The 20,015-nt window shown below is 40.8% G+C and overlaps 2 protein-coding genes across 3 annotated transcripts; both read right to left on the bottom strand.

The window, feature by feature from the left end:
* Positions 1 to 1,620: 1,620 nt before the first annotated feature.
* sanbr (SANT and BTB domain regulator of CSR) lies at positions 1,621 to 14,741 on the bottom strand. 2 transcript variants are annotated; one of them, XM_046067772.1, is made up of 22 exons: positions 14,068 to 14,741; positions 12,694 to 12,770; positions 12,411 to 12,562; positions 12,089 to 12,260; positions 10,947 to 11,046; positions 10,575 to 10,813; positions 10,290 to 10,348; positions 9,164 to 9,324; positions 8,869 to 8,955; positions 8,583 to 8,693; positions 8,350 to 8,473; positions 7,862 to 8,014; positions 7,280 to 7,422; positions 5,985 to 6,081; positions 5,832 to 5,864; positions 5,488 to 5,587; positions 4,167 to 4,252; positions 3,499 to 3,521; positions 3,026 to 3,099; positions 2,744 to 2,832; positions 2,470 to 2,552; positions 1,621 to 2,372 (listed from the first exon to the last, which is right to left on the bottom strand). In XM_046067772.1, the coding sequence occupies exons 3-22, from the start codon at positions 12,558 to 12,560 to the stop codon at positions 2,336 to 2,338; spliced, it is 2,121 nt and encodes a 706-aa protein (XP_045923728.1). In that variant the 5' UTR covers positions 12,561 to 12,562; positions 12,694 to 12,770; positions 14,068 to 14,741; the 3' UTR covers positions 1,621 to 2,335. The 2 variants fall into 2 exon arrangements, with proteins under 2 accessions (XP_045923728.1, XP_045923726.1); XM_046067770.1 differs by lacking the exon at positions 12,694 to 12,770.
* Positions 14,742 to 15,023: 282 nt separating this feature from the next.
* On the bottom strand, positions 15,024 to 19,714 carry pex13 (peroxisomal biogenesis factor 13). Its single transcript, XM_046067755.1, has 4 exons — positions 19,431 to 19,714; positions 17,909 to 18,618; positions 16,794 to 16,916; positions 15,024 to 16,046 (listed from the first exon to the last, which is right to left on the bottom strand). Exons 1-4 carry the CDS (start codon positions 19,502 to 19,504, stop codon positions 15,679 to 15,681), a joined length of 1,275 nt encoding a protein of 424 aa, XP_045923711.1. The 5' UTR covers positions 19,505 to 19,714; the 3' UTR covers positions 15,024 to 15,678.
* Between the last annotated feature and the right edge of the window lie 301 nt (positions 19,715 to 20,015).

Below are 20,015 nucleotides of genomic sequence, written 5' to 3'. Positions count from 1 at the left end.
TTTGGACCAGATGAATTGATAACATGTTGGCTGGTGTTGCTGAAAATGTGGGTTTCTGGTCCTGAGAAATGGAAATATAATGTTACAGTTTATATTTGTGGCATTTATCCACATTGACAGAGTGAACAGGAGGAAACGTTTACTGTACTTCTGTATTGTTTGGGATGTAGCTTCCTCTGACGGACCGTAAAATTATTATTACATTTCATTGGAGGTTTTGTGTGTAGTAACTGCACTGAATATTCTTTTTTTTTTTTACCATACTGTCATTAGACTTTACCCATCTTCTGTACAGCCCTATTCTGTTTAAAATCCTTAGTGTATGCATGCTTAAAACAATAGAATCTGCTGGTCCGTAATAGCTAAATTTAGCAGTGCCTCATCCCAAGCATAAAAAATAGCTTCAACAGTGTAAACTGGTCATCAGAGGTTTCTCTCATGTAGTATCATCTCTACTGGTATTGACTTGGAAATGTCTCAAACCCACTTCTCCTTCAATCCCTTCCACACAAACACATTGACATAAATCCTAAAAGGAAAGGTAGATGATGATGATGGCGGCTATCATCTGTCACACTGGCCTATGGCCATTTCCGCTAAGACATATTTGGCCAAGGTTGGGGCCGTGTAAGCGGACCCTGCCACTAATCCCTGTTAACATACTGGTATGACATTAAAGGTTGTGATGACGCCCTGCCGCTGAAAGTTGAAACACTCGCCTGATGCAATCCCAGCAGCCTGTCAGCTGTGACGTAACCCGAGAGGAAGCTGTTGGAACTAAGTGCTGGCTATGACAGTCAGGTGTGTCAGCTGTGGGACTTGACAGTGTTTTTATGTTAAACCTGGACAGTGGCCATGTGTTATGGCTGCAGATCCTTATTTCTAACACGTCTGTGCAGGAAGGCTTTGGCTGATATTCATACAGTTTTATTTTTACAGGGGTTTGGAGCCTTTTCATGGAGTCAGCATCTCTTTCCTCTGGAGTATTACTAGTTTATGTTTTTGCTTTGATGCTTTAATATCTGATCATCTCTGGGACCAAAATTCAGTCCGGCTGTAATTGAATCCCCCTCCCTGACCCAGATATCCTCAGTCATCCTGGGCATCCGCTGTCGAGGAGAAGAGGCAACAGCTGGGGTAACCCCCGCCCACCCAACCAAAAAATGAAAAGCCAGCTCTACGCCCTCTTACACCCTGCTCTGTGTCTACGCTGTGGGCAGGCAGGGTTATTAATACCCCAATGAGAAAGTTAAACAGGAAGAGCCAGGTTAGCGCCCACACCAGTCAGTGCCTCTCAAACAGAGATGATGGTTGGCCATGCACCCAGCGCCACATACCGGTCCTTCCTTTACCCAGGACCTTCACACTGTTTCTACAATATCAACAGGCCTCTTTTAGCCTTTTGCCCCCCACCCCCCTCTAATGACTGAAAACTGTGAAAGGAGTACAATCAGTATAATAAAATCATTTGTTGATATCACCCGGCAGTAAGCTGGAGCAGAGGCGACAGGTTGTGATCAAACTGGGGCAAAGTTGATTGTTGAGAGGCCAGTTTACTCCCACAAGGAGATATACTGCCACCCAGTGGACAGTAAACAGAAAAACCTCAGAGCAGCTCAGTGTCATTCATGTTTTATTGGTCCCAGTGTTGTACAGTATGGTCACATTCCAGGACAGAGGAATGGCTATAACTACATGTCTACCAGAACTGGGCTTCACCACAGAAGACAATTAATGCTAATACAGAGTTAATTTAATGTTCTGTGATTGAAGCAGTAAACTTCCCTACCTGGTCTTTAGCAGAATTTCTTTCTCTCGTAAACTATTTTCTTAGTCCTGTAAGTGTGGACTTCACTGGATCCACGTAATTCAGATCATCGGGTAAGGTGACGGTCGGAAAAGAATAAACTAGCGCTTCTTATGTTGTCCTTTGTAGGAATCCCCCACTTCTCCAAAAATAAATTCTGAAGACACGCTGAGAGGATCCAGATCCAGAGTTCTCCTCCCTTGTTTTTCAAGGACTGAGCACAGCTGCACAAATAAATAGCTATCTGAGCGACATAGGATGCAGTTGATGGTGATTCATACATAGTCACCTGAGTTAAGCAAAGAGGGTAGGAACAGGACTGACAAGGGGGTGAGGTTGAGTCCATAGCTGGGTTATAAGTGGTGGCCGTGCTAGAGGGGCTGCCAGTAAGAAGGTGTTTTGTTGTACTGAGCCCTCACAGAAGGATCTCGCCTCTTCCTCTTTGTTCTCTTGACTCTACGTGAGCTCTTCGTCAGTTTTCATGCTTGTCTCTTAAGCAGCTCAGCGGCCTCTTTCCCATCAAGTCCTTTATGTTGTTCGGATTTGAGCATAGCGTATTTTTGATCTACAGAGCCAGAGAAAGAAGAACAAGGTCAGTTATCGAATGGGACATGAAGAGGGGTGTGTGAGTGTGTGAGTGTGTGAGTGCCCGCAAAGAGCACCTGGGTATCTTCTCTGAAGTCTGTCTGGCTTGAGAGGCTCCTTTAAATTGGGCTTCCAGTCTGGAGTAGATTCCCCCTGTAGGCTGATCAGCAAAAACAAACACACACACACAGCTTATCCAGTATAAAAACAATCCAGCAGCTGCAAAAACTAGACCAGGAGAGCTGACAGCTCAACCCCAATCGTAACAACATGATGTTAAATAAGTAAATCATACATTCCCTGCATCCTGACACTAAATACCATTCTGAATGTACATGAACAGATACTTGCCTCTTTAATATCCTTAGATTTGCTCTGTTCCTGGTCTCCAAACCTCATCTTATTCAGGTGGCTGATGATCTCTACCATGCGACGCTGGTCTGGTTCATAAAGACAAAAATTATAACAAAGACTAAAAACACAGAACTTGATGTAAAACTAAGAATAGTAACTGTAAGAATTAAAGAGTAAAATCAGAGCGACTATAAGAATGGGAACTGAATGGGTGGTTTATACTTGATATGACTAAAAATAGTATTAATAACATTCAGTTCCAGTAGAGTCCTCCTTTACCTTCTTCCCTCTGAGCGTCCTGGTTGTATCGCATGGAGCGAGAACTGTCCCACTTGCTTTTCTGGACACTCACGCTACAAAACACACACCACAGGCACCAGTGTCAAATTTAAAAAAAAGACACACATGTATTATAATGAAGCAAAGTACCTTCTTCAGAATCCTGAAAAGGGCAGTTGGCCCAAACCCTGGCCTTTATCGGTTGCAATACGTTAGTGTGAAGCTTTCCCATCCCTTTTTTGGTCAAACAGCATGCACGAGTACTGAGACTCATTCGTTGTTTTATCCCTTACAGTGTCAAATAAATATTAACTGCACTGGATACATTTAAAAAGTGGCAGGTAAGATTCCATATATTTGAAAATGTTTTATTCAAATAAAAGCCGAGCATAACCACACTTCCACCCTCACCTGATACTGCAGTGAGTGTATGAGTGTATTTTAAATGATCTTGTGTTTGCAGATTAACTCACGTGAAAGGTGTGTTGTCCCTGGACTGATGGAGAGAAAAGCAGATTTAGGTTAGAGAACACAAAAATGCAGGTATAAAGTTAAAGTTTGCTACTCAAGTGTGAATATGCAGTAACTAACAAACACTATTATAGCTCCAGATGAAACTAAAAAAAATATACATGCTGCATAAAAAACAAACAGACTAAAATGTTTCTGGTTGAATCTACAATAACTAATGACAGTTCAGAAACCATAAATAAGCAGTGTACATGATATGTTTAGGGACATGATGTTTGACTATGTCTCTTTAAATAGAGGTTTTGGAGCAGTAATACATCATTTAGAGTCAACTGTAAGCACCAATTCATGGAAGCTGATTTATTTTTGCTTGTTAAAACAAAATGTGAACACCGTGAGTGTATAGCCTTCTATCTCAATAAATCATTTAATGCCCAAGCTGGAAATAATACACACTGTTACAGTAAAACACAAGGTTACAAGGTTTTAGAAATTCAAGTTGCATTCTGCAAGATTTTACACCAGTGAGGGCTTTGAATGTGTATTTATTTATTTAAAAGGGGGCAGAGCACGTTAATGAACACTTCAGCCTTTGCATCCATGTACATAAATATTCCAGAGTTAGCCAGAAGGCTAGTTTTCCTCTTTAGTAATGAAGCCACTGACTCACTTTCTCTGGTTTGTCTTTGCGTTGGAAGTTTGGAGAGGACACTTGTTTTTTCAGAGGTCTGTGGGTCTTCTTGGCCTTCTTAGCAGCTGGAAACAGAAAAAGAAAGAAGCAGAATGAGCATGTTGATGGCATCCGCCGCCACCTGCTGGCCAAAAGGAGCAACTGCTTTTTTTTCCATCCCTAAAAAAGGGCTGAAGGGTAACAACAACGCAATGTTAAATATAAACGGGATGAAAATGTAAAGTGAGGGTGGAACAGTAGGGATGTGCTATGAATAGAGGAATGTTTCATTATGTGTCCTCATTTTACTTTTATCATTTAATTTAAGCACCGTGGCGGTGCTTAAATTAAATGGCGTGGCGGTCAACGGAACGAAAATTCAATGAAACATTTAATGAAAATAAACATGACATTTATAATGAGGTCAGGGGTGATTCGTCACAGCAAATGATAACCTCAAGGCATCATATGTTACATGATAAAAATACAAAAAATAATAACAAATACAATGAAAAGGAAACACCCCATACATATAACTGTTTTGATATTCAGGAATAACTTAATTAATATTCTGGAATCCTTATCACCCGATCACTGCAGTAATAACTGCTTTCAATCGCTGTTCACTGCTCGAAAAGTTTCTCTGATTACACAGGATTTATCATGAGAACTGCAATTAAACTGTCAAAAACCCTGTTACAATAGTAATGACGAGAACAGTTATGATCCTGCAATTAAACATCGCAATAGCTTGTTAATTACGTGAATAGATCGACTTATTATTATTTCTTTCAGACATGCAGCGCACCTCTCTTTCAACAGCTTGAGTAGAAAACGCAAAGCATCACCGCCGTCATAGTTGAATCTGTTCACAACATTTTATCCACTTAACTGTTAAACTACTAATGAAGAGAACTGATGGGGGTTTTTTTCTGTAAAAAGCTCGACTATATGTTGAATAATATTCTTTTTGTTGTTTTGCCTGTTTTTCGCAGCGCCACCTGTCTGCCAGTGAAACTGCCTCTCAAGCTGTCTTTCGGAAATGCTTGAAAACGTTCTTTTAAAATTTCAAAAAGGTCATTAAATGCAATAAGTTACATTACTTTGAAAAAGTAATTGAAATAGTTACACCGCTATTCTATTTTAAATAGGGTAACTTGTAATCAGTAACCTATTACATTTCCAAAGTAACCTTATAACACTGCTGCTATTAGAGCTGACTAGTTCAGAAAGTTAAATTATTTTAGTTATTTTGATAATACATTTTTCAGTTTAATAAGCAACATGAGACCTGTCACAAAAAGCTACAAAGCTTCTCCACCTTGTTTCTTGGACAGCTCCTCTTCATCTCCCACCTCATCTTCAGTGACCTCTGACCCCGTGGTGTACTCCTCATCCTCTGACAGGAGAGACTGCTGCCTCTGGAAGGGCAAAGGTCACAAGTTTTAGACAATTACAACTCAGCTTTTTGATGACACTGACTTTAGATGCTGGCACCCGCAATCTTTACATTCGACTGATTTAACAACATATCTCAGTAAAAGCACCATTTACGCTTTCCTTTGCACCTGGATGTGTTTGTAATTCGGGAGACAGCTGGCTAACATAGTGATCAATGCCAGAATATTAGAAGATGTGATGAAGTACATAAGAAAAAAGTCCTACCAGTTGCAGACTCCAGTTTTTCAACAGGGAAAACTGGTTAAAAAGAAGAAATGGTTGAAGTCAGAACCATAAATATGACACAGGTGAAGAGACACACTGGCACAAAGAAGAAAAGTACCAAAAAGAGAAAATTAGAGAGAGAGAGAGACTTACAGTGCTGCCGTCTCCTCTCAGAGGTCCCAGCAGTGTTGGCTCCAAGAGAACGTCACCGTCCTGAACCTTTACTGCACTGGATGGACTCTCCTCAGCACTAACACACATACCAACACAAACAAACAGAATTTCATTGGGACGTTGTTGGACGTTGTTTCATAACAAGTGCCCCTGTAAAATGTTGGCATATGGACATTTTTATACTTTATTTGATTCTGCAATACAGTCACATTTCATCTGAAATCTAATTTTCTGAAGAGTCCAGGATATTCAAGCAGATCACACTTCATCATGGGTGTACAGTTTTCAAGGGTAAAAAAAAACGTCTCCTCCATCTATCCTCCATATAAACATGCTCCCTATGACCGCTGACATGGACCAGGACTTTGTCAGCTGTTTGGTCTTTGTTTGGTGTAGCCCACCAATGCAAAGTCCACGTACCACCAGCCTGTGTGCATGTCCAAAACTGCAGAGAACTAGAACAATAAGCTGGCATTGTATGACTCTTCTAGAAACAGGTCAAAGAAATGGTCACATGATACATTTTGACCTTCTTTTCTGTAAAGTAGACGGTGATAATGTCAGGTGTACTAGCAATTCCACAGACGGTTTCTGGAGGAGAGTTAAACCGCTCAGATCTGTCAGCAGTGTGCTTATAGATGTGCTCATTCTCTGAATGCGGGATCTGCACAGCTACAACTCTGTCATGTCTGGCAATATACAGCCCTTTAAGAGAGCTAGAGCCGTTCATGATATGGTCCACTGACTCCAGATGCTGAGGGGTCTTGCAGCATACAGAGGGGTGAATGGATGGTCCTGGTTGGGAGAACCTGTGATTGAGCTCTCACACAGGAAGGTAAGTATCTCCTCACTGATGATGGCATTGCTGTAGATGGTGTGAGATCAGCACAGGGCAGCTTTGCCCGCCTCCCCTCAAGGCTTAGACTGGTCCAGTACTGACAGTACTGACTGAGCTCTCTGCATCTCCAGTAGACATTGTCTTGAAGTTCAGGGCTGGAGCAGGTGAGATGTTTTGTCTGGTGCTGTGTTGGATGGATCCTTCACCACTACATCAGAGACGTTTACTGTGTCAAGCCCCTGTGGGGTGCATTTTAGTTCCGTACCTGTTCTCCTGCAGAGGTCATTTAGTTCCGGCCAGTCTGACCCAACACCAAACCCGTGAGCTTGTGCATCCAGCTTCCCATTGTCTTTTTTTTTGAAGCCCAAGAATAACAAACACACACACACACACACACACACAGATCTTCAAACAATCTACACACACTCATGCTCACCCCTCTGCAGGTGGCGTGTTAGACAAACACACTGCGTCTCTGTGCAGCAGCAGGTCATTAAGGACTCTGGTCTGGGCTGAGGCCACCTCGTCACAGTTCTCTTCGTCAGGCACGTTCACTATGTGGTCTCGCATCTTACAGCCCTGAACACACAAACACAGTCACGCTTAACTTCATCAGGCTTTCCTGAAGCTTTAACGTGCAACTTGAAAAGTGTAAGTAGGACGACAAGCAATGAATCGAGAAATCACTAACAAAGAGCATGTGATCGCAGAGTGCATTATTAAACACATAGAGGTTCTACTGCTCATCGTAGATCAGTCTCTTTGTGCAGCAGTTTAGCTTGTGCCTGTGTGTCTGTGTTAGGCTGAACTGTGAGCTGCATTTATTCATTCTCTGTAGCCATGGAGGATAAACGGGGTCAGTAGCCATCAAAGAATGCGATGGGTGGAGGGCATGGAAACACCCTGGTCAGATTATTTATCTGCATGACTTTAGTGTCAAGCAAAGGATTTTGAGTATAAAAATAACAGTTATTTTAAGCATGTATTTGACAGGTTAAGTGAGTGTGTGTGTCAATACCTTGGGCATACCGGTGGGGTCAAAGCGGAGGACCCTCTGGTTGCAGCAGGGATAGATTCCTGCACCATGCCAGCCTTTCTCTGTACCCATGCCAGGGTACAGCACAGAGTCTGGGTGGTACTTGCAATGTGTCAGCTCTGCACACACAAACACCTATACGCACACACACACACACACACACACACACACAAACACATACTGAATTGAAACTCTTTAGGTAGGGTTGAATATACTGTGTCATTAAGTGCTCATACACGTCCATAACCTCACATGCATGCACAACAGGACAGCAGGGCTGCAACTAACGATTATTTACATTGTCAATTTTCTCGATTAATCGAGAAGTTGTTTAGTCCATAAAGTTTATCTTAAAAAAATTACTGTAACCAATTAATCGAATACCAAAATAGTTGGTTATTAGTTTAATAGTTGACAACTAATCAATTATTTGATTATCGTTGTTGCAGCTCTAATACACAAACACACACCTGTTGGCATCGGGAGCAGGTGAGGTAGTTGATGGTACCCCAGATTCTCCAGTAGACCAGGACCCAGGACTTGAGCTCCTCATACAGACCAGTGATGTATTCATGCACATCCCAGCTCTTCTGTCTACACACACGAATACACACAGATTGTGATCAAGACTTTACCCCTTAAAAAACGCCAATGGGATATTTCTGTGTATTACTGCTGACATATAGAATGGCTGCTATAATACCTAGTGTGTGTATATATGATTTCTCCACGAGTATCGACATTGATTTTCCCTGGAACACAAGAAATCTTCCTCTCTGTGTCTTTGGTCAGCAGTTTAAGGCACAGACCACACCTGGGATTGAAAACAAATAGTAAGACTAGCACTAAAAATGAGAGAACAAATCAAATGTCAAGGCAGGAGAAGCTTCGTGAACTCACTCACAGATACAGGTTGTGATTAAGGCTGTTCCTAAACAGTGAGTCACTGCTTGGAGGGAGAAACTAAGAAGCTAACTGCTGCTACTCACCTGTAGAGAGTCGACCCGTTTCCTGGTGAATCTCGGCTCTGGCAGCTGGCATCGAAGAGACGCTCAATTTTCTTCTGAAACAATTTGCTTTGATGGGGAAATAAAAAAAAAAAAGTGCATTTCTAGCACTGACTGCTTTTGCATTTTGTCACAAATAGAAACATAAATGAACCCAGTGACTTATTCACATTCACTTTCCCTGGAACACTGTTTGGACAAGTTTCATCACATTCAAGATGCTTTGACAAATGACTTGTAAAACAACTATCTTTATCTATCATTGCCATCTTGTTACCTTTTGAACTTGTCTTTTTTGTCCCTGATGTCGTCCGCCTCATTGTGGTTGAAGAGGTCGGCGATGCGCGTTGCCAGGTTGCTGTTGATGCAGTTCATGTTGCAGGGTGTGGCCACGATGGCGCTCATGTGTTTGTGGCAGTACTGGATACACTCCTCCACCTGACCACAGACAAACATATACCACTCATAAGACCATTTTACAGCGGTGGAACATTTTATTTAAATTCTCCTACATAATTATTAATCAAACACTACTTTATCATTGCCACAATGTGAGTTCTTCTTACAGCACCTTAGTAAGTACTAGTGATAGACCGATCAATCAGGCCGATATCTGGCATTTTAAGATAACTGGCATTGGCCGATACCTGCACTCACAAGGTCGATAAATCAAATCTAAAATCTAATCTAAAACATTACTGGCTAGCGTAAATATACTGTATATTGTTATATTCTGGAGAATAATGCAGTTGAATGATGTCACTTCTGACAAACTGTACCCTGCTCTCTCTTAAACACCAGTCATGTTCTGAAATCTACAGCAAAACGCAGAGTATTTTTCTATTTTATGAATTAATAAAATCCATCTAACAACACAACAACAACACATTACTGGCTCAGATAACCATAAACATTAGACTGTGCATGTAATAATGGAATTATGCAAGACTTTCCTTTGTTTTGATATCGGCATTATATATCGGCCTCCAGCCACCGTGTTCTCTAAATATCGGCATAGGCCATTAAAAAACCCGTATCGGTCGACCACTAGTAAGTACGGCAGTGGTGAGAAACTTTTTTGCAAACTGTCTAAATAAATCAGGGGGGAAAATAACATCTACACTCTTAACATCCATGCAACATAAATTTAACAAAGCTCTATGTATGGGCCTCTTGTTTTTCCTGGACTAGGAGAGATTACAGATTATTAGTTCTGAAACATACACAAATTTGCAAGCTGCTAGTACTTTTTGGGCAACTCTGAGGCTTCAGTGTATTTGCCATTAAATATTATTGGGAACATGGTTGTTTCCAGGCCACATATCAATTGATTTTTTTACATTTGAAAAACAAAAGGCCCGAAGCACATCACCACACCTAGCATCACACGTCACAACACTTACTAACGTATCCATCTTCAAGAACTCGGAGGAGATCAGGATTGAGATCACATTGCTGGGCTCTGTAACCGACAAACACCACATGACCAACCAAGCTAACCCCACAACCAACAAACAACACAGAACACACAGCCAGTAACCCACCAAACACACACCACATTTAGTTCCTAATAAATCAAGCACCATCCACAGATTTACACAAACAGGAAGTGTAAGTGACAGCTCAAGCATTCCCATGTGTATTAATGTGATATCTATTATTGTTTAACAGTTTTTCCAAGGATTTACCGAGCCGGGGTTTGTCCCTGCTTCCATCCCCTGCAGAGTTCCTCCTGACGTAGTTCATGAGCCAGTCGAAGATCTGCACGTCACAGTGAACGGAGATGTCCACCTCCTCCCACCTCTGGGACTCCACAGACAAGTATTCCGCAAAGTAACGCATCTCTTTAATGAGAAGATCTCTGGGACATGTGAAGTCCTGCTTCAGGTTCTTTGTCTCATCACACACATGGATGACCATGTTAGGACTGTAGGAAAAAATACATACCTGACTGTTAAATTCAATTTTAAATACGAGAACATAGAAATTTTTAGAGCCACCTTTAAAGTACAGAGTGTGTGAGTAAAAAATATCTTTGATATAAGGTTCTCATTACTTACTCTCGTGGCTTCTGAGGTTTGTCATCCTCCTCTGCCGAGACTCTTCTCTCTTTCTTCTCCACAGCACCGACCCTTCCTGAGACTCCTGTCGATTTGGACCCTGGTAACACCAGCACAACAAATGTAAATATACTCTAAAACCCAGTTATCAAACAGTAGTCCATGTTTTCTACTAGCCTGAGAACATTTCAGTTAACAGAGTTTGCTTGAACTGATTACATCTTGCAAAGCAAAAAGCCATAGTCACAATGTTCAAATTAACTCTATTTCATTTGAGACAAGCTGTTATTAAATGAAAAAACTTAATGCATTTTAGATAGAATGAAACTTCCTGATTCCTGTGAGGTAAAAAGCTGCAAAAATTAAAAAAATTAGATGGCAAACTTATAACTTTAACTTATAAGTTAACAAGGTTATAAGTTTGCCATCCTATGCCAATTTAAGACCTTTTTAAATCCACATAGAACTGAATTTAATCTTAGTTTCATGACCATACTGGCCAAAGTATGAAAGTATGACGGAAAACCAGCAGGGACGATATGTCCTAGAATTATTTAGCATTATATCCCATCTACACTGAACAAAATTATAAACGCAACACTTTTGTTTTTGCCCCCATTCATCATGAGCTGAACTCAAAGATCTAAGACTTTCTCTATGTACACAAATATTTCTCCTAAATATTTATTTCTCTCAAATATTGTTTACAAATCGTCAAAATCTGTGTTAGTGAGCACTTCTCCTTTGCCGAGATCATCCATCAACCTCACAAGTGTGGCATTTTACACATGCTGATCAGACAGCATGGGGATTGCACAGGTGTGCCTGAGGCTGGCCACAATAAAAGGCCACTCGAAAATGTTTCACTGTATTTAGGGGGTCCGGAAACCAGTAAGTATCTGGTGTGACCACCATTTGCCTCACGCAGTGCAACACATCTCCTTCACATAGAGTTGATCAGGTTGTTGATTGTGGCCTGTGGAGTGTTGGTCCACTCCACTTCAATGGCTGTGCGAAGTTGCAGTCGGGACGAGACCCCGATGAGGACGACGAACATGCAGATGAGCCAGTACCCAACTCTTGTTGGTTAAACCGACCAAATTAAAATGTTATCTGTATTACTCAGGATGGCACTAACTTACCTGTAACTTTGCTGGCGCTCTGGCTGCTTCCTGTCTCCACCACCTCTCCAGTGTCCAGCAGCGTGGACAGGCCGTCAGAAGGGGAGGTCCTTCCTTCTGTCAGGGCATTACATTGGTTGTCCACATGAGGAAAACCTCCCGTGCTCTTCAGCTCCTCAAATCGATGGGCACACTGAAACATCACATCAGTGCCAAGGTATTATTTATTCATCAGCAAGCCAAGCCTAACGTTACTAAACCATGGAAGGATTGATGAATGGGACTGGAAACATGAAGGGGTGGATGGATGGAAGCATTCATAGTTACCCAGCATTTCAGTTACCTCCTTGGGAGTAAATCCTGGAACTAGCTTGGCTACGTTGTCCCAGTTTATAGGCTGAGGCACTCCCCACAGAGATCCCAGAACCATGTCCAAAACCAGGACATTGTTGTCATAGGGAAAGTTGTTGTTGTCTGAGCAGAAGCGGCTCATCTCTACAGAGGCAGAGACAAGAAACAAAAGGCAATAAGAAACAATGAATGCATCTATCTTATTAATAAACCAATTAATGAGGCTGATATCTGGCATTTTGAGATAATCTGCCTCGACGGATGCCTGTACTCACAAGGCCAATAAACGAAAAATGGCTGCAGACACATCAGCTTTGTCAGTGTAGCTGCTGTGGAACGATGTTAACGCTCCCTGTGGTTTTGAAAGGTGGTGAAAAAGAAAGTTTAGAGCCCTAAACTTCCTAAGTCACCATCATCTTTTCTAAATCTATAGCATAACCCAGTGTATTTTTCTATGTCATTAAGTAATACAAATTCCATCTAAAGCAACAAGTTATTGGATAAGATAACCATATAAATTAGATTGTCCTCTACATGGAATAATGGGATTGTACATGACTTTCTTTACTTTGATATCAGCATTATATATCATCCATCAGCTGCACTGCTCTCTAAATATCGGCTATTGAAAAACCCATATCTGTCAACCACTAACCTTTCTGCCTGATCATCATATCCAGATCACAGCTAAAATGATTGGTCGATCAACAGAAAATTAATTGGCAACTATTTTAATAATCATTTAAGTTCTTTTTCAAGAAGGAAGTATAAACATTCTCTTTTTCCAACTTGTCAACTTCGCTGCTGTTTTTTGTCTTATGTGATATTAAACTGAGTATTTTGGGTGTTTAGACTCTTGGTCAGGCATAACAAAGGATTAGAGAAAATTATTATATGAAATTTTAAAGCCCCAATGATGAATGTATTTAAAAATCACCACATTGATCAATAATGAAACTAACAGTTATGTGCAGCCCAAATCCGAATTATGCATGCTTTTGTTTCTAGAGCACTCCTATCTCAAGTGAAATGGGGTGTGACAGCAATAGCAGTCATCAACAAAATATTACATTATCATAGTTACGTATTGTGGATACTGATTAATGAGGACTGTCTGGCCCTAGTCACAACAGAGAATGTAAGTTAGCTAGTGGAGGGTAACCCTCACTTTCTAAAGTTCCATAGTTTTTATTAACATAAACAAGCAAATGCTTCATGCATCTAAATAAGTAGTCTCACAGTAATATAAATTGTATGTGAATTGATTTTTATAGGACTGTGTTTAGAGACTGATGGTTGTGTTAATGCGTCATTCACTAGATATCAAAATTATTGTTTTTCATCACCAAAAAAAATGATTGGTAACATCCTCCTGAAGGCTCTGCAGAGCTGTACTCCGAGATAATGTTAGCAGCCAAAGAGAAGGATTTGTGCATTTTACGTACATGTGCTGATACAGATGGATGATATAAATTCATAGTATATAATAGAGAACTTAGCAGTATCAGTAGAGTAAAGATGCTAGCGCGGGCCGAGTCCCTCTGTCCTCCTCCTGCTGCATCAAGATCAGGTGCTTTTAGGTCACATTCAATCAGATAGTTCCTACACATAATTCTAACAATAAGAAGGATAACATATCGTTAACATACTTATCTGGTGTCAGAAATTTTCCTCTCCGTCGTCTCGTACACTGTAGTAAGCCGGCGTCTGTTTTATGTCATTGTGTGTGTGGGTGATGCTGATGCTGCGGTGTCTTCTCCTACCGGCTAACTGCAGCCATTGCTAACGCTAGCTAACTTTGCGGGACTGGATCTGCTGCCTTCAGGTACTCCTCGGCACAGGCGCCACACGACCACCATTAACGGTGTCAGTCAGTCGTATAGTATTCCTCCGTTGTTGGTGGGTTCTGCCATTTTCTTCAAAAAATGTCAGAATAAATTATAAGGTATACACCTCCATAAACGATTGTGCTCACTTATCTAAATGGGCAAGTATTGTCAAGTCGCGGGAGTTCAGAATATTTTGTCAAAGTACTAAACCTAGGTCAAGAATGAACCTCCAAACTCAACGGCATTTATGCTATATTTCCAGTAGTCCTTGAAGGCAACATTAGCTCCACTCAGCTAGCATTTCGGATAACTATAGCATCCATGAATGTATATATTTAAGCCCATTAGCACGGGGGAAATGTTATCGAGGGGCTGCACGGTCACAATACAAACTCGTCGGTCAAGTCCTAAAATAATTCAGGGAGGTAAACGCTCTTTGGTTGGCTCCGTCTGTATCTGCAACGCTGACTCGTCCCCACTGTCGCACTGCAGCAGGTTACGCGTCCTGTTGCTTGGAGACGGCGGCCGTAAATCCAGAGTTTCTGCAACAAATCTTCCTTAAGCCTTCAAAAAACTAAATAAAGTCTAACACTAACAATATTATTACTACAATAAAAATAAAATTAAACAAAGTAAACACTCTTGTCGTTAAATTATGCTTAAACTTCAACTTTCAGATGTTACGGATGCAAAAACCTTATTACTAATTAAACCTACTGTATCAGATCCAACTTTCTACTCCTGTTCACTTGACAAAATTACACAATAGGCAAAAATGATTTTTGACAATATTTATTTTCAAAATAATTATATTAAATATTTACAAAATTACTTTGTGACTAAGGAACCATTGAAAATGTGCAAAATTAGCCCCTTCTCATTCTGACTGAATCCAATCCCATTTGCTTTACACGACAATACAGAGGACAAATCAGCCTATAAGGGATGGCCAAAACCAAGTACAAGGTTACATAATTACATTATCAACAACAAAATATCCTGGCTTTGTCCTTACACCGTCATTACACAGATGATGTATCAGTGCACCTCATTAACTTAAACATCAACAAAACAATCTCAAGAAATTACATCAGACATGGTTGTAAGAACAGAGAATACACAAAACCGTCTTTCTTGAACAAGCTCTGATCAAAGAAATGTAAAGATAACCTCCTAATTTGAGACACTGGTTCTAAACAGAAGAGTAAAACCGAAAACCAGTGGGTTTGATGCCTTTATTCATTATAGATGAGCCTACCAACTACTTTGAGCAATTCTTAACAGAGGTCCATGGTGTTTCTCCAAATACCTATGGTCAGCTGATTATAAGTCAAGCTTCAGAGTTAAACACTGCAAACAAGTACTGACTGAGCCAACCCATGTTATGAACATTGTGACTTGCATACAGAGACATGCATACATACACGAACATCACAAGTCCACCTTCTCGGGGATGTTTAGCGCTTTGCTGGAGGGCATACTAGCACTAGATGTTCCCACACTGAGAGAAGTTGGTGTTTCTGTGTACACGGCCTCTAGCAGCTCCTCTGCGGATGCTGAGGTGGAGGCTGAACCGAGGCCCGGGGTAAAGCCTTGGGCAGGATTTAACTGTAGGTGTGCAGCATGGGCTGTCTGGGAGGCCTGTGCATTCTCTTGCTGAGCCTGAGCAAGCCTCTCCATCTCTGCGTGCTTACGGCCTCTCCTCTTGCCCAAGATTTTGACATAGTTAGCTGGGACAAGTCCTATGGTCTGACCGTCCACGCTGGCCAGCAGCCAGCCACGCACCCTGGGCTGTTGCTCTAAACAAAAGGGGAGAATGAAAAAGGTCATGATCTGAGTTCATCAACTTGGGGTTGGGGGAGTTCACAACTATCAGACAACACTGTTGTGTTGTTTCGAAGCATGTCTTCCTCTTATATCATTTGATGATACACCGTGCATTTACAATACAACATGGACAGTTAAACAAGCTATTAGTTAATTCATAATGTTTATGTGGATCCCACTAGTTGTTACCTTGGCAACAACTACTCACAGCAATCAACAGTGTTTGCACTTAAAATAAATACAAAAAAATATATCTAAACAAACACAAGTAAACAAAACATTAAATAAAAGCCAGTTCTAAAAATTAAAGAATTTAAAAAATTACAATCTTTTAATAACAAAATAGGGATGTAGTCATATACTGGTTTTGACTGTTATCTTACTCTGTTATACAGAGTAGCAAGAAATCTACCAAAATACTACAGCCAAGGACTGGGTGATATAGATAAAATCCTCCATCACTTTATACATGCCATTTTATGTTATGATATAACATAATATAAATATATTATAACGTGACCATTTCCTTTAATATATCATTTTCTGGAAAATCGACTTAGAAACTTTAGGTGAGAAACCAAATCAAGAAACTGGCATCACACTGATGCAAAAATCATTAATTTGCAACATTGACCATAATGGCCAGTTACGCCCAAATGCATTAAACCATTGTCATATGAGAGAAACATGAGGACAGCAGTCATTAAAAGAGCTCTAACCTTTAGGGGCAAGGTTCAGCATGTCTCCAGCCCGCACAGAAATCTCCTCTTCAGATGCAGCTGAAAAGTCATACTCCGCTCTGGCCACTACATGGTCATCCTCCCCGCTGGCCCAGTTAGTGGCTAAATAAAGAAACACACAAAACATCTTTGCTTGTTAAGAGCTGTGAGTACAGGACATACACCAAATCTATGACATGACACCAGCTTCTCTGCTATGGAATATATTTCTATTGATCATTGGTTTGATATTTTATTTGTTTTTAAAGGAAAACAAAAAAACATGCTGCCTTGGGTACAGCTGAGAACTGAGAGAAGGTTGAATTGATATCTTCGAGACCCTCAGAGCCACAAGGCTGTGCAAGTTTTCACTCCAATCCAGTAATCATTGAAGTTTGCTTTTATATTTATATTATGTGCTACATAGCAGAAGGGAGTTACAGGGCTGCACGATTTGGAAAAAGTCATATTGTGATTATTGTGGATAATATTGCGATTTGATTATAATGGAACAAATGATACATGTTTAATCTCCATCTGTCCATTGCGTAGACACTATCCACAACCTGGAGGAGGAACTAGTATACATGAGTGTAGTAGTATAATAAAGACTCTAATGTTCAGTTAATAGTAGCCTATATTGTTACTATAATGTTAATATATGAATTACTATATTCATTATCATTTCATATTTTAGTATACTATTTTACCATTAGTTCAATTTTACATCCAGTTACAGCAGTTTCATTTCTGTGGGTAATCCTTGTGCAAGCAAAATGGCCCTATATTGGTCTTTAATTTGTTACTGCTAAGTATTAACTTGTCAATAATCAGATTATCATATATATTGTTTAACATTGTATAGTTTGCTGTAGCACATCATACATACATTGGCTGAAAAAACACACCTGAAAAGACTTGGGCCTAGATGCTGATCTAAAGAGCAATGAGAACCCTGGAATGGCTGAATTTCAGGACTGACCCTGAATTTGTGAAGATGCTCCTGAACTTGAAAAAAATAAATAAATAATAAAAGGTACGTGTATACACAAATGTTCACCAAAAAAAGTTTACCATCTCATCTGCAATTAGAAAGTCTTGAATGTTTGCCTCACCGTTTTCTTCTGAGCTAGTGGTGGAGCTCAGCAGTTTCCAGATAAGGTAGGGTCCCCCCAAGACTACAGCAAAAAATAGAATGATTGGCCAAGACTTCACAGGCTGATCCTCCATTCCTGCTCCATACCCCCTGGATGCACTTGTAGCCAGGGCATCACTTGCACTGTCTGCCCACAAGTCTTCAACCTCAGCATCTGACCTTCTCCCCAGCAGCCTCTGTAACCGTCGGTAGAGGTAGCGTAAGGTGCGTACCAGAGCGAAGGCTGACAAAACTCGGGTGAGGTGTGTACGCAGCCGTGTTAGGTGGTTGGCTACATCTAGCACAGCACGGAAACTGTTATACACAGCTGAAAAGGTGGCGTCCAGCATCATACTAACTGATGAAAAGGCCTGCACAATGCTTTCGATGGACTGGAAGGCACCACGGCTGCTCTCCTCCGCCTGCTGCACAAACCGGCTGGGGGCAACATCCTCCGTGTGGGAGAGGCGGCTGTACCCTCCCAGGCCGTAGCCACCACCATAGCTGTAGGGGCTGTACCCCCCATACATGGAGCTCCCATAGGGGCTATAAGAGGAGGTGGGGAAAGAGCTGTAGGATGGACGGTAGCCCTGCTGGATGGGACGAGGGGGCACTGGGGGCACCATCCTGGTCAGAGCAGGAGGGCCTGCAGATATAGAGGGGCCCGCAGATGGTCCAAAATTTGTAGACCTGATTGGTGAAAAGGACAAAACATACAGTTCAAAACATTGTCAGTGATTTTATATGTAATTTTTTTTGTGTGGTAAAGAAAAAGAGCATGGTTGTAATTTCAATTAGCCATGGCCTGATACTTAGTTACAGCAGGCATTGGCTAATGATTCATTGGCAATACTAGGATATTCAAAAACAACCCTTTGGATTAGCTCGAACAACCTTAAACATCGAAAATGATATTCTTCAAACGTGGTCCATAGGTTATTGGTATGAAATTCAAACAGCGATGTTACCTCAAATCAAAAACTATAGTGCTAACGTTAAATTTTAGCTAAAGTTAACCGTTAAAAGTCAACAGCAAAGACGGTGAAGAGACCGTTTTATAGCAATTTCTGCTGAATCCCGTATTGAAAACTAAGTGTAAAAGGGCAAATGAACACGATTTAAAATAATGCTTTGTGTGGTGTTTACGTTCATAAAGTTATAAAGAGAGCCTGCAAGAAAATCTTTGAGAAATTAGCCACGAAAAAGTCACATGGCCTCGTTGGGCCTAGCTAACGTTAGTTGGTTGGGTAACGTTACTTGTTCAACTGTTACTTTGTTTAAATAGCTGGCTTTGGCAAAGTATTCTGATAAATGGAAATATTATTGGTCAACTGGTAATGATTTATAACACTATGTCAAAACTTCTACTATTTGAGATGAGATCTCCTCGCTTATGCAACAAACTTAGCGTAAGCTAAGCTAGCAACAACACCGAACCAGCTGCCGTCAACAAACACAAAAACAGGATGGCGAGAAAGCTAACGCGGCTATAGCAAGTTTACCTGTAATTTATAGGTGCACTCATTGCCCCAGGAATCCGCCTTTCCCATGGCTTCAGCGGAGACTGTGAATCCATCGCAAAATATGTTTTCACAAAGTGTAAAAATAATGCGAAACCCGCTAATGGCTTCTCCTGCTGCCTTCCCGTGCTCACGGTAATTTCCTACTTCTAATATCGCAATTTTGCGTGTATGTAGATTCAGTAGCCCTAAAGGGACTATATACACGTTATAAACATTGCAGGTATTTAATACATGTCACTTTGTCTATTAAATGTTGCCACGGCTTCCGTGGCATTAATCTCACGATGAAATTTTCATAATTGAAATATTCCAGACACCCCCTAAAGGCACCAAATGTGCTCATGTGTGTGGTGTGGTCAGACCAGAATAACTGATATAAGATATTTGCATGAACTAAATTGTCCGAATCGATCTAAAGACCTGAATATATTTAGCATACCTATCATTTATTTCTTTATTTTTTTGTCAATGCTTAAATTATCTGCCAAATCCATTGAAATCCTGTGTGCTTTTTCCACACACGATTAGTATAGCCTGGCCCCTTAAACTATGGCACTTCGCACT

The sequence above is a fragment of the Micropterus dolomieu genome, linkage group LG13 (assembly GCF_021292245.1).
Source record: "Micropterus dolomieu isolate WLL.071019.BEF.003 ecotype Adirondacks linkage group LG13, ASM2129224v1, whole genome shotgun sequence".
Classification (NCBI taxonomy): Eukaryota; Metazoa; Chordata; class Actinopteri; order Centrarchiformes; family Centrarchidae; genus Micropterus; species Micropterus dolomieu.
The sequence above is the reverse complement of the archived record's forward strand: the minus strand, read 5'-3'. Positions and strand labels throughout refer to the sequence as shown.

Bases quoted from the DNA above. Each gene is read 5' to 3' on its own strand.
- sanbr (XM_046067772.1), bottom strand. From the start codon at position 12,560: ATGAGCCGCTTCTGCTCAGACAACAACAACTTTCCCTATGACAACAAT. The intron at 8,694-8,868 runs GTGAGTAGCAGC...TTTCAATCCCAG, and splicing joins AACGGGTCGACTCTCTACAG to GTGTGGTCTGTGCCTTAAAC. The intron at 2,833-3,025 runs GTAAAGGAGGAC...TTTATGAACCAG, and splicing joins GGACGCTCAGAGGGAAGAAG to ACCAGCGTCGCATGGTAGAG.
- pex13 (XM_046067755.1), bottom strand. From the start codon at position 19,504: ATGGATTCACAGTCTCCGCTGAAGCCATGGGAAAGGCGGATTCCTGGG. The intron at 18,619-19,430 runs GTAAACTTGCTA...TTCACCAATCAG, and splicing joins AGTGCACCTATAAATTACAG to GTCTACAAATTTTGGACCAT. The intron at 16,917-17,908 runs GTGAGGCAAACA...TTCTTTATTTAG, and splicing joins CACTAGCTCAGAAGAAAACG to CCACTAACTGGGCCAGCGGG.